General features: G+C 42.3%; 1 protein-coding gene across 1 annotated transcript; it reads left to right on the forward strand.

Moving 5' to 3' along the window:
• Positions 1-3,303: 3,303 nt before the first annotated feature.
• On the forward strand, positions 3,304-11,644 carry EDN1 (endothelin 1). The gene is made up of 5 exons (XM_081325385.1): positions 3,304-3,815; positions 5,681-5,822; positions 7,577-7,735; positions 8,946-9,059; positions 10,150-11,644. The coding sequence occupies exons 1-5, from the start codon at positions 3,752-3,754 to the stop codon at positions 10,289-10,291; spliced, it is 621 nt and encodes a 206-aa protein (XP_081181511.1). The 5' UTR covers positions 3,304-3,751; the 3' UTR covers positions 10,292-11,644.
• Positions 11,645-12,299: the final 655 nt, after the last annotated feature.

Below are 12,299 nucleotides of genomic sequence, written 5' to 3' on the forward strand. Positions count from 1 at the left end.
CTGTATGATTATTCTTCCTAAAAGCACGGTTGGGTGGTTGAATGCCTATCAGCATATCCAAAGGCAAAGAGTTTTATGGACAAACTGGGATTTCAGAGGGCCCAGGCCTTTGGAGAGGATGATTGAGATCCCTTTCCTCCTTTCTGTTCCCCTCTGCCATCGTTGTCCCTTTGCCTTCTGCTGTTTCATGTCTTTTGTATTGTTCTCTATAACAATTTTAAACTGTCCAGAGCTGCTGGAAATTGGATGGCATGCTGCTGCTGCTGCTGCTGCTGCTGTTATTATTATTATTATTATTATTATTATTATATTATTATTATTATTATTATTATTATTATTATTATTATTATTATTATTATTATTATTATTATTATTATTATTATTAGCACAGTCAGTCTGCTGTTTAAGAATGGATTTGGCATATTTACCCACCTATCAGAATCCTTCCAAGGACTTGGGTTAGGCAGATAACCCTAGTTTAATAGCACTAGCACTAGCCCTTAGGCTTATATTCTGCTTCTTAGTGCTACACAGCCCTCTCTAAGTGTTTTTACAGAGTCAGTATATTAACCCCAACAATCTGGGTCCTCCTTTTAGTGACCTCTGTAGGATGGAAGGCTGAGTCAACATCGAACCAGTCATAATCGAACTGCTGGCAGTCGGCAGAATTAGCCTGCAATACTGCATTCTAACCTCTGCACCACCACAGCTCTTGATATTAAAGGTATTGTTGCAGGATGCTATTATTATCTGTTCACAAGAATGTGAACAGCTGCCAGTTCTTTAGATGGTGTTCGCCTTCATATAACCAAGTTCTTCCCAAGAACTTAGGATATCATAATGTATCAGCGTACTCTATCTATGGATCCAAACAGTGTGGCCTTTTGCAATCAACTGATGAAAATTTTGTCAATGCACAGATTTTTTAAAAATGCTATTACTATTACATTTATATACTATACAACACATATGTTTAAAATATATATTTAAAAATATCAGCCCAACCAGGACTCGTGAAAACTGGAAATAAAGAGGAGAAGAAAAAAAAAGGCACTGATCTTGCTCAGTGACCAGAGGGACAAAGGTAGAGGAAGTGCACTTGGCAGAGACCCACAAACTCAAAAGAATGAAATTTCACTGTTCTCTTTCTCTTCCTCTGCAAAAGTACCATACACATTTTTTTCTGGGCCAAGCTTGCACCTTTTTATTTTTTGACCTCTAAAGGCTCCTGGGAGCCTGGCCAGTAACTGTGTAACATCCACAGAGGGATTAAGTTTGAAATTCTGGCTTGCTTTGTAAGCATGCATGTGAGGGCACATGCACTATTTTACATCTTGGTTTTGAGAGGGAAGGTGAAAAGAATACAGCCATGTTATCAAAAATAGGCAATTGCTGCAGAAGGTTGGCAATGTAATCTGACAGTGCATTGCAGGTGCAAAACTAAGGAACCTGTTTCTAGTAAGTCCCACTTTACAATCAAGTAAACAATCAAGTAAACAATCAAATAAACAATACCCCAGTCATGAAACTGCCAAAGAAGCTAACAGCAAACCAAAGAATCTCTAAGACCATCCCCACCAACACTAACAGGGAAAGCCACTAGAACAGGGGTGTCAAACTCAATTTCATTGAGGGCCGCATCAGCATTGTGGTTGCCCTCAGGGGGCCGGGTGGGTGTGGCCTGGGTGGGCGTGGCCTACTGGGTGGGCATGGCCAGCTCTACATCGTTCGCATCAAGGGTGCCTATGGGGGCCTGGGCAGGAGTGGGAGAGATCTGGGGGTCTCTGGCAGAAGGAGGGTCTCTGGGCCAGGGCCAAGGCAGTGGGGGCCGTTCCCTCACTGTTTCCAGGATGGCTTCGCGGGCCGCATGAAACCACTTCGTGGGCCGGATCTGGCCCCCGGGCCTTGTGTTTGACATGTCTGCACTAGAATATAAACTGACAGCAAAATGCACTCCTTATTAGCACCGATGATGTTACCTAGTTGGGTAATGAAATGTCTCCAAAAAAATGAGCAAGGTCATAGAGCACCAAGGACCCGTCAATAATTCTTTCATAATGTTTGGTTCTACTTCACCTCTTGTGTGTATGTGTGTGTGTGTGTGTGTGTCTTGGTCAGTACATTTTTCATAAAGTCATCTCTATTGCATGAATGATACCCAATAGCAATCAAGGCACCCTTGTGCTTTTGAACAGAGCATGTCTAGTTTCAATCTTCTTCCTTCAACAGAACTGATTTTTCCCCAGGTGTCAATCAGCTCCGAAAAGCTGCTTAAATGAGAAAAGTCTCATTTAAGGGAAAACCACAACACTACTTAAAGCTAGGCTTAAATCTAGGAGAGCTCATTTGCACTGTTGCTGTGAACAAAGTCTGAAGAACATTTGTCTGGAATAAGTGTTATTTAAGATGGACTTTGCAAGAAGCCTCCATTTCAAGGAGCTGTTCTGCAATACAGTACAATGATGATCATGATTACGGTACAAAGATGATCATGAGTATCATCTTAGAGGAATGATAGGAAAACCGCAGCTACAATATAACTGTTATTTTACAGGACGGGTTTATTTCTTGAATAGAAATTTGCAGTCTGTGAAACGAAATACTTGGGTAGTTTTTAAAAAAAATCAATACCATAATAGATCAATCTGCTCAAACCCGTTGCCCACTCCAATATTTGCCCAAACCTGTTGCCCACCCCAATATTTGGAACTCGGTTCACACTAGCTAGTTCGATGGGTTGGCGATCTGGGTGGAGAGTAATTATCACCTAACCATATTTGGAAGACATTTGTGAAATTCAAAACGGAGTGAAATCAGTTAAGGAATTGGTCCACGGGTGAGGAAAAACAAAGGGAACGTGCTTGCTTAATCAGGGAAAGATACAATGAGGCTCCTTATTGTTCAATTCTACACCAGAAAGAATTCACTATACAAATATTGTATACAGATTGTTGGGGGCAATAAGCTGACTTTGTAATAATGCCGCCTGGGGGTGTGTGTGAAAGCCCTAATAAGCAGGCATATACATAGAATGAAGGCTACTGCTAAGCTTGTAAGCCGCCCTGAGTCTTCGGAGAAGGGCGGGATATAAATGGAATTAAAATAAAATAAAAATAAAATAAATTCGGGGCGGGCGGGAGGGGGGAGGGGGGGAGGGGGGAAACCTGCCGTGGTTCTTGGCGAGCAGTGCGCCCCCTGTGGGCCAAGTGCCGAAGGTGCCCTTCGTTCTCGGGTGCCTTCCTTTCCTAAAAAAGTCTGCGCCGCGTATTTATTTTCCTGTGTAACCCTGGCCAGACGGCGTCTGCCTCTCTGAAGCTTGCAGCGATTTCCTTTCCAGCCTGCCCTTATCTTCTCCTGCACGTTGACTCCGGGTGACTAATAACACAATAACATAATAAAGTCGGATTTGTTTACTCCGCTCTCCGGGGGTGCGTATAAAAGGAGCCGCCGAGAGTCCACCAAAGTCAGAAACGCTCGCGGAGCCTCGCTGTGGAAGCAGCAGCAGCAGCAGCAGCGCCTGCCCACCTGCTCCACCAACCCCTCCTCTTTGCGCGCAGCCTTCCTCTCGGCTTGCCCAGCGGACTGCGGCCAGGGGGGCTTAGCTCGGTGGCTTCGGGGGAATCGAGCGATCGGACGGGTCGCTCCGCTGCGCCAAAGCTGCCTCGGGATTGCAGCGGTTTTTTTTTTTTTAGAAGGCGTTTAAATTGCACTGCCCGCCCCTGGGGTTGAGTGAGCCGGAGGAACCGTCGGGATGGATTACAAGCGGATGATCCTTCCCTTGCTTTTCGTGATCAGCCAGGGGGCTCAGCACGCGGGTAAGTTGAGGAGCCCTCTGGCATTCTTGCAAACTCTTCTCGCAAATGTCTTTCTTAGCCCAGGTTGGGCTTTTTTGCCGATAGACTGCCTCCGTCCAAGGAAGACTGCGAAACTTTGATGCTCTGTGGCCGAAAGCCTTTCCTCAGCCAGGTCAGGAGCTTGCTTAGCCTGGCTAAGGGGCCCTCCGGGGCTACGGTCCTCAAGGCAATTAATCCGAAATAACTACTAGCTGGTCCCAGATTCTATCCCGCAGGCGAAGTCTGCTCCGAGAGGCGGGCGGAATCGACTGCTTTACCTCGCTGTTTAGCGGTGGCCGTTGCAAATTTGGTTTACCTGGTGGAGGTTTTTTTTTAAATCCCATTTATATCCCGCCCTTCTCCGAAGGCTCAGGGCGGCTTACAATTTTTAGCACGAACCAAGGTTGGGGAGCAGGTTTTAGCAATAAAGTTCTTTTTAAGAAATACTTCCTAGGTGGGGTGGTGGTAGGAACAGTTCTGGCTGCTGGGTTCACTAGCTGTAGGCGATTAGCCAGAGGGATGATTCAAGAGTTGAAAAGTTAAAGAGATTCAGGCAGCAAAATCTTGGGACACTTGAGCGGGTGACTGTGACCCAAAAAGAATTCAGAGACGTTCACTAGCAAACCCCACGCTCGCTACCGCTGATGCCGTTACCTAACTGGGTAATGAAACGTCTGAAAGCAAGCAACCAAGCTCAGAGAGCACCAAGGGCTCCATATAATTAGGAGAGAATGAATCCATTGATTTAAAGGAGGCGAGGTAAATGGGCTTAAAACTGGGCATCCTCAGCTGCGATTCCCCCAACGTGCTAAAGCTGAACAAACCACTACGATTGTATTCCTACGATACGCCGAACCCAAACAATTGTAGGCTGGCAAGGGCTCGTACCTCCTTGCTCGGCTTTGGCTCAGCCACTGTGCTATGTAAACCACGATTTATAGTTTACCGTATTGTGCCAACTAGAGGTTACACCAGCTGCCTGCAATTAGTGCAGGTTCGCATCCCACCAGGCTCAAGGTTGACTCAGCCTTCCATCCTTCCGAGGTAGGTAAAATGAGGACCCAGATTGTTGGGGGCAATTAAGCTGACTTTGTAATAATGCCGCTTGGGGGTGTGTGTGAAAGCCCTAATAAGCAGGCATATACATAGAATGAAGGCTACTGCTAAGCTTGTAAGCCGCCCTGAGTCTTCGGAGAAGGGCGGGATTTAAATGGAATTAAAATTAAAAAAAACCTATCTCCCAATTGAAGCAACCTCTCTTTTGGCAGCCGAGCGCGAGTTCCGATAGCTTTTTCCCAGCCCCGCGTCATTCACAAGTGCTGGTTTGGCATTTGGGGAATTGCAGTCTCAAGTTTGTTTTGAAGAGGAACTTCTGTTTGGACGATCCCACTGAAGCGCACGGTCTTCGGAAACTGACTGGAAAGGGGAGGTAGTCAATCCAGGTTCCCTGCAACTCTTGGGGACTACACTTCCCATGAACCGCGCTGCCTTGGGGTTCGGAAGCGCTGACTGGAATAGCCTGATAAACACCGGGGTGGGGGGCTCGCTCGCTCGCCTTCGCAGTCAAATTGACCGTCAAAGCCAAGAGAGAGCTTGGTTGGCTTCAAGTGACGGTCGGAACGGGCTGGGCGCTTCGGTGCCAAACCGGCCGCCACGGACTAGCCGGTTTGTATTTCCCGGGCCGGTCTGGCCCTTGCGTTTCTTAATGACGCAGCTCGCCCAGCGAGGAGCCATGTGCAATTCTTGAAGCCGCTCCACAGGCTTCCCCGAGTCTCGTCCGCTTGTCTGAGATGGTCTGCTTGCTCTCCCTCCCTCAATGACGGGTTTTTTTTTCTTGCCTTCCTCAGATGCAGCGGTCGGTGGCACCAAGCAGCCCGCGAGCGCCCCCTCGCCGCCGCGCAGAGTGAAGCGTTGCTCCTGTTATTCCCTGATGGATAAAGAGTGCGTCTATTTCTGCCACCTGGACATCATCTGGATTAACACTCCCGAGTAAGTAGGGCCTCCTCCTTGGCACTAAGCCATTAATGCAGTTTTTATCGTTCCTGAGGCTGGGTTTAATTAGTCTAGGATTCCTCTGTTAAGGCGAGTGCAGCACATCCCTCCTTTATCTGGCCGGGGCTATCTGAAGTATCAGCCAGATTTCAAAGGAGCACAAATGGGAAGTCTAATTGCACTTTAGACCCAGGATAATCTTGGGAGTGCTTTTGGTTCGGGCAGCGTTGCTTGCTCCTAGCGCTTCAAAGAAGCCAGCAAGAAAACCTGGTATTTTGCAGATATGTTGGATTATGAATTCCATCGTACTGATTGTGGTAATGGGTGTTGTAGTTCAATGAAGGGGAGAGTACCAAGTTAGAATAAGCAGGTGCAAAGCTGAGTGTGTTAGCGTAACAAGTGCACAGCACAGAACTCTTCCTGGAAACACAAGTACAGCTAGTTTTTGATTTACGACCACAAGTGAGCCCAAAGCTTCTGTTGCTAGGTAAGTTAAGTGAGTTTTGCCCCATTTTACGTCCTTTCTTGACACTGTTGTTAAGTGAATCACTGCAGTTGTTAAATTTGTAATGTGGTTGTTAAGTGAATCTGGCTTCCCCACTGATTTTGCTTGTCAGAAGGTTGCAAAAGGTGATCACATGACCCCAAGATACTGCAACCGTCATAAATATGAGTCAATTGCCAAGTGTCTGAATTTTGATCACCCGACCGTGGGAATGGTGCAATGGTCGTAAGAATGGAAAATGGTCATAAGTCACTTTTTTCAGTGCTGTTGTAACTTTGAGCGGTCACTGAATGAACTGTTGTAAGTCGAGGACAACCTTTATTGACACAATTCTTTTGGATTGGCCTTTACATCTAATACAGTTGCATTCCGCTTGCTTCTAAGCAGTTTGTAGCTTTGCAATTTTGACCTTTGTAGCTATGAATTTAAGGGTGCCACACTGCAGCCTGGGCAGTAAGGATTATTAACAGCAGCAAAATTTGTTTGGATGTATTTCTTAATTTTGCAATGTATTTTCATGGGCTGTTTTTATCAAACTGACAAAGTCTTGACTTTGTCAGCTTACAGCATAATCCTAAGGTTTAATATAGGCTTTTCTGGATCATATTGTATTATATACACACATACACACAAACACAAATATATATCTCTGATAGTACAGCACTGTTCAAATAGGCTCAGCTGTTTGCTTTCATGCATGAAATCTGATTTTAATTGGTTCATTTGTGGTGTTAAACTGAAATTGGCTTGGTACACTATGAGCAAAGTCTGTAAAGACAAAATCTGGCCACTGTGTTCTCCTATGGGATTCTGCTGCATTAGCCGCATGTAAAGCAGAACTGCAGTTAATCAAATTAGCAGAGGCAAGCCAAAGACAGGCTGCTATCAAACAAATCATGTTGTGTAATCCTTGACAAGCATGCTGAAAAGTATTTGAAAGCCGCCATCTGCTGCTAGCACATACCAATCCTTCTTTAATTATTTGGCTCAGGGGAGACCTACCCACAGTGTGTGAGGCAGTTTCAGGGTGCTTCTTTGCTAAGAGGATATTAATGGTGCCAAATTTTTAGAAGTTTGAACTGACCTAGGCCTCGTAGATAACTGTACTGCTGTGTAAAACCAGAGGTTTTACACCAAACTAGTTCCAGCCTGATTCTGCCAGCATGGTCCCAGTGGTGAGGGATGATGGGAACTGTAGGCCACGTGTTACTCATTAAATATTTTTTCTATTATTTTTTCATGATAGGCGGATTGTGCCATATGGGCTTGGAAGCCTTTCTCGAACCAGGCGGTCCCTAAAAGATTTAACGCTTGAGACGCTTCAGCCATCTCACAGCAGATGCCACTGTGCTAGCCTGAAGGACAAGAAGTGTATGAACTTTTGTCAGGCAGGAACAGAGCACAGGTAAATTTTGTTTTGCTTTCTTCTAGCCTTTAGTGAATGGATTATAAACTGGATTCCAGTATATCTACTTCATTTCTAAATATGTGAGCTAGCGTAGCCTGAACATTTAGCATTTAGACTTATATACCACTTCACAGGACTTTACAGTCCTCTCTAAGTGGTTTACAAATGTCAGCACATTGCCCTCAACAATCTGGGTCCTCATTTTACCCACCTCAAAAAGGTGGAAGGCTGAGTCAACCTTGAGCTGGTCAGGATTGAACTCCTGACAGTGAGGTGAATTAGCCTGCAATACTGCATTCTAACCACTGTGCCACTATGACTCAGTTAAGTGACCAAAAGTTACAGACTTTGAAGCATCTAGAGAAACAGGGTGGCATTAAAGATGAGCATGTTCAGTTAGCATTGGGGTCCTAGTCTCTATTTAGACAAGATACCCAATGGATGATTTTGAGCAAGGACAGGCAATTGATGCCCTCTTTTGAACTTCAAGTGTCATCATTCCCAATCAGTGTGACTAATGGTAGAGGTCTATCAGAGTGCAGCTCTTAACATTTGGAGGACATGGGATGCTTCTGTCTGATCACGGATATTTTCTTCGACTAAATCAGGGATCTGACTGACTGAGGAATTCTGGGAGTTGAAGTCCACAAGTCTTAACATGGCCACGTTTGGAGATCCCTGAACTAAATCAATGCAATTAAGATGATAAACATGAACCACCTTAGCCAAGGAAGCTCATTTTGTGGGTTTGAGCTAGTTACCCTTTCAATTTATTCTACTCCATAGAATTATTTGGGAGAAACAGGGGAAAAGATAGTGGTATGAGATCCTGGAGAACACCAGGGTATTCATTTATTAGATTTATATCCTTCCTTTCCTCAGACCCTCTAATTGGCACATATACACTTCTTTCTCCAAACCTATCCCTCTGTAACCTTATGGGAGAGGTTGGGCAGGATGAAAGGCCAAGAGTCCCTCACTAAACCTCTGTGGCCTTGGTAGAGTCAAACTTTTTAGAGTCCTAGTCTTGCTTCACAACCCCTATACCATATAGGTTATCTAAATCTGAACAATTGAATGAATGAATAGATGTTGTAAGGATAAAATAGAGGAAGAATAAGATTAAGATTTAATAAATGTGCTACAATATGGGCAAGAAGCATGAATGCTTCTCACAGCTGCATCTTTTTTTTATTGATATGAACAGGTCTCAGTCCACTAGAGAAAAGAAATGGAAACATCTGCTTAAAGGGAGAGATTGCAAAGGGCTTGGACTGAAGTGTACATTTCATCAACTGGCTGAAAGCAAGAAAATGAAGAGGTAAAATTGTCCTTTCCACTTTTGGAAAATGATTGATTCCAATAAATGTACTTCATACCACAACAGAATACATAACATCTCACACAAGGGAAAAGTTATTGGTCTCCCCACCCCCAGTGGAAGCTGAGTGGACTCTGCATTTTCTTAACTGGTATATATAGCTGATTCCAGTTTTTGGAAATGGACATTTATGAGTTGCGAAATTTTCCCTAGACTGAATTGGCAGAGGGCTTTTCCCCAATGTGCAGGTTTCTTAGTTAAGCTATCAATTTACCAGACCTTGAGCTGACAGCCTCTGCAGGGAACTGACCAATTTTCTGCACTGATTAAGGTCATCTGCATAAAGATGTAAATGGCACAATTGATATTGTTATGCAAATTGCCCAAGGAGATAGTCTTAATTGAATGAATGTTTGTTAATAACCAACCCCTCCCCTTTCAGATATTCAATTAAAATGAGGTTTGGTTGCCTATTCTTATACATGATAATGCCATTGTTCCCAGAGCTTTCTTTTTAATTTTGCATGTGGGATCTTCTTGTTCCATGTGCCATGTTGAATATGGTGGGAGAGATATCATTCATCCTTCCTTTCTGCTACAGCTTTAACAGAACTCAAATATGAAGGTGTTTAGCAAGGAGATGCTTTTAGTATCCCTTTTTCTTGATATATTATATTGACTGATATGTGCCATCAAATTGGTGTCAACTTTTAGTAGTACCATAAATAGATGATCTGTCCCCAGACTGGTTCTTTAAGTCTTCCAACAATGCACGTTGCTGTCATTGAGTCTATCCATCTGTCAAATATTAGTTACCTCTGAACATCTTCCCAAAGTGAGGTAAATTTGCATGCTGCAAGAGTATTTAAATTTATATGCCTTGCATAACATCTCCAAAAGTAGTACGGAAAAAAATACACCTTTAGATATTCATATGTGAATCTGGGTTACAGAGATTAAAAAAATTGTATTTCCAGAAAATGATAATTAAATGTTCATGTGACTAAGACAACTAAGACGTTTGACATCTCTATAGATGCGCCAACATATTTGATCATTGAAATTGATGAGTTCTCTTTTATTTTTGCAGGTTGGATACTCTTCGAAACAGTATCAAAGCTTCTTCCAATATTGCCAAACTGGTAAGCAAGCTGCACAAACCGAAGCAGTTGAAGCATAACCGAACATACGAAAAACAAGACATCTGGCAAAGTCTGAAAATGACATCGTAGTGGAAAGATCACCAGTTCTAGTCCTCAAGTCATTGAGACTTTCTGACAAAGCTTCGCTGAGACTTTGGTTTGGCTTCTTAACATTCCACTTCAGGAAAAGATCAAGGAAAGTTGATCTAAATATTAACTCTGTAAAGTAAAGGAGAGCCCACATAAATATTCCATTCAGACTGTTGACAAAGCAGATAAATACTGGCATCTTACTGGATTTCAGTTGGTTCCAGTGGGTCAAAGAACATTTTTTCAACCAACTCCTTTAAAGACTGTCAAATGAAGAATGGACAAGTTTGGGTCCCAGCTCCAAAAAGAGAGTAACATTTAAAGCATCAACTCCTTTGATTTGTCAGGTTTCAGCCACAGTATAACCCAAGCAAGATAAAAAATGGAAAGATCAAGATTGGAAAGAGAAGACGCCTTAGTTCTGACCCTGATTAAAAGCCAAATAAGTGTGCTATTTTGATGGAGGCACATATTCTAAATTACAGGTCTACCTCATATGCTCGGAATTGCACTCTTGCCAAACTAACATTACAACTATTTTGTGAGTTTTGAGTGTTGGCTTCAACCTCTTACCTTTAACCACAATTGCCTATAGTTTAGTTAATTTAGTTTTAGACTTTCACGATTGCAGATTAAATTTGTCTACAATCTGGTGGTAAGGGAATGAAATAGATCACCTCCATCCCAAAGATACAGTGTCATTTGAGAATATAGATTTCACTGCTTTTCAGTGGATCATGTATTTAAAAAGAGTGTTATCAGAACCGGAGTGATAAAGGATTGTTAATACATGAAGTTCAATATATATAAAAACACCAAAAATTTAGTGCCATTGAATGAAACATGAATTGGATGACCAAAGTTGTACTAAGAGGTTGGACTCTCTTTATAAATAAAATTTGAAGGCAACAGCTAGTTTAAACTAAGATCAAAGGCTTATCCTGAGCAAACATGAATAGCAATGGATTTATCTATATGATAAATTTTATGTATAATGTTTCTGGATCATATTTTGTATGATGTGTTCTTTACCATTGTATATTTATATTCAGGTGATTGTCAATTATATTTACTATGTTGAACGTATATTGAAACAGGCCATATTGGTCTACATGTCTATATGTTTTACAAATTTCTGTATGAAATTGGAAAAACTTTTATGCCTGGTAAGGTAAATATACTAGAAATAAATATTTTTAACTACTCAGTTTATTTTATAGTATATTATTATTTTTGTACTCTTATGTTGCTTCTTCACTTTCCTTAACTTAGCATTTTCCATTGCTACAAGATTTCATACTCATACTGTATATGGACCACATATCCTATCTTTCTCGCAAGTACCTAATTTGAACTGAGTCTTAGGAAACAAAATGTTTTATTCCATACTTGGATCATCTAAATTGCATTATCTAATGTTCCTTGTAAGTACATCAGACAAGAACGGGTACCATATATCAGACATTAAACAATGGTATAACAGACTTGGAATTAATTAGCTTTAATATACACCCTCATAAAACAAATACATATCACTCGGGTTAATGATTGCTTGAAATATCAACGCAAATAGGTGTTCATGCATAATTTATTTCTAAGTGATCTATATCTACAATACTGGCAACCTAAACAGTCTCTTGAAATTACAACCCCTTGTACAAGTACCGGTGATTACAGTTGACTTACAAACGTAATTGGGACAAGAATTTTCATTGCTAAGCAAGGTAGTTAAGAAAGTCATGCCCAATGCTGTGACCTTTTTTTGGCCCAGTTAAGGGAAGTTATATGTTAAGTGTCTCATATGGTTATTAAGCGAATCCAGCTTCCCCAATTGACTTTGCTTGTTGGAAGGTCGCAAACCTTGGAAGCTACTACCATTGTAAATACATGCCAGTTGCCAAGTACCGTACTCAAATTTTGATAACGTGATCATTGTAGCTTTGAATGGTTGCTAAAGGAATGATTGTAAGTTAAGGACTACCTGTAAGCTATGAAGAAGAAAACAGGT

This window comes from Vipera berus (genome assembly GCF_964194415.1).
Source record: "Vipera berus genome assembly, chromosome: 3".
NCBI classification, from domain to species: domain Eukaryota; kingdom Metazoa; phylum Chordata; class Lepidosauria; order Squamata; family Viperidae; genus Vipera; species Vipera berus.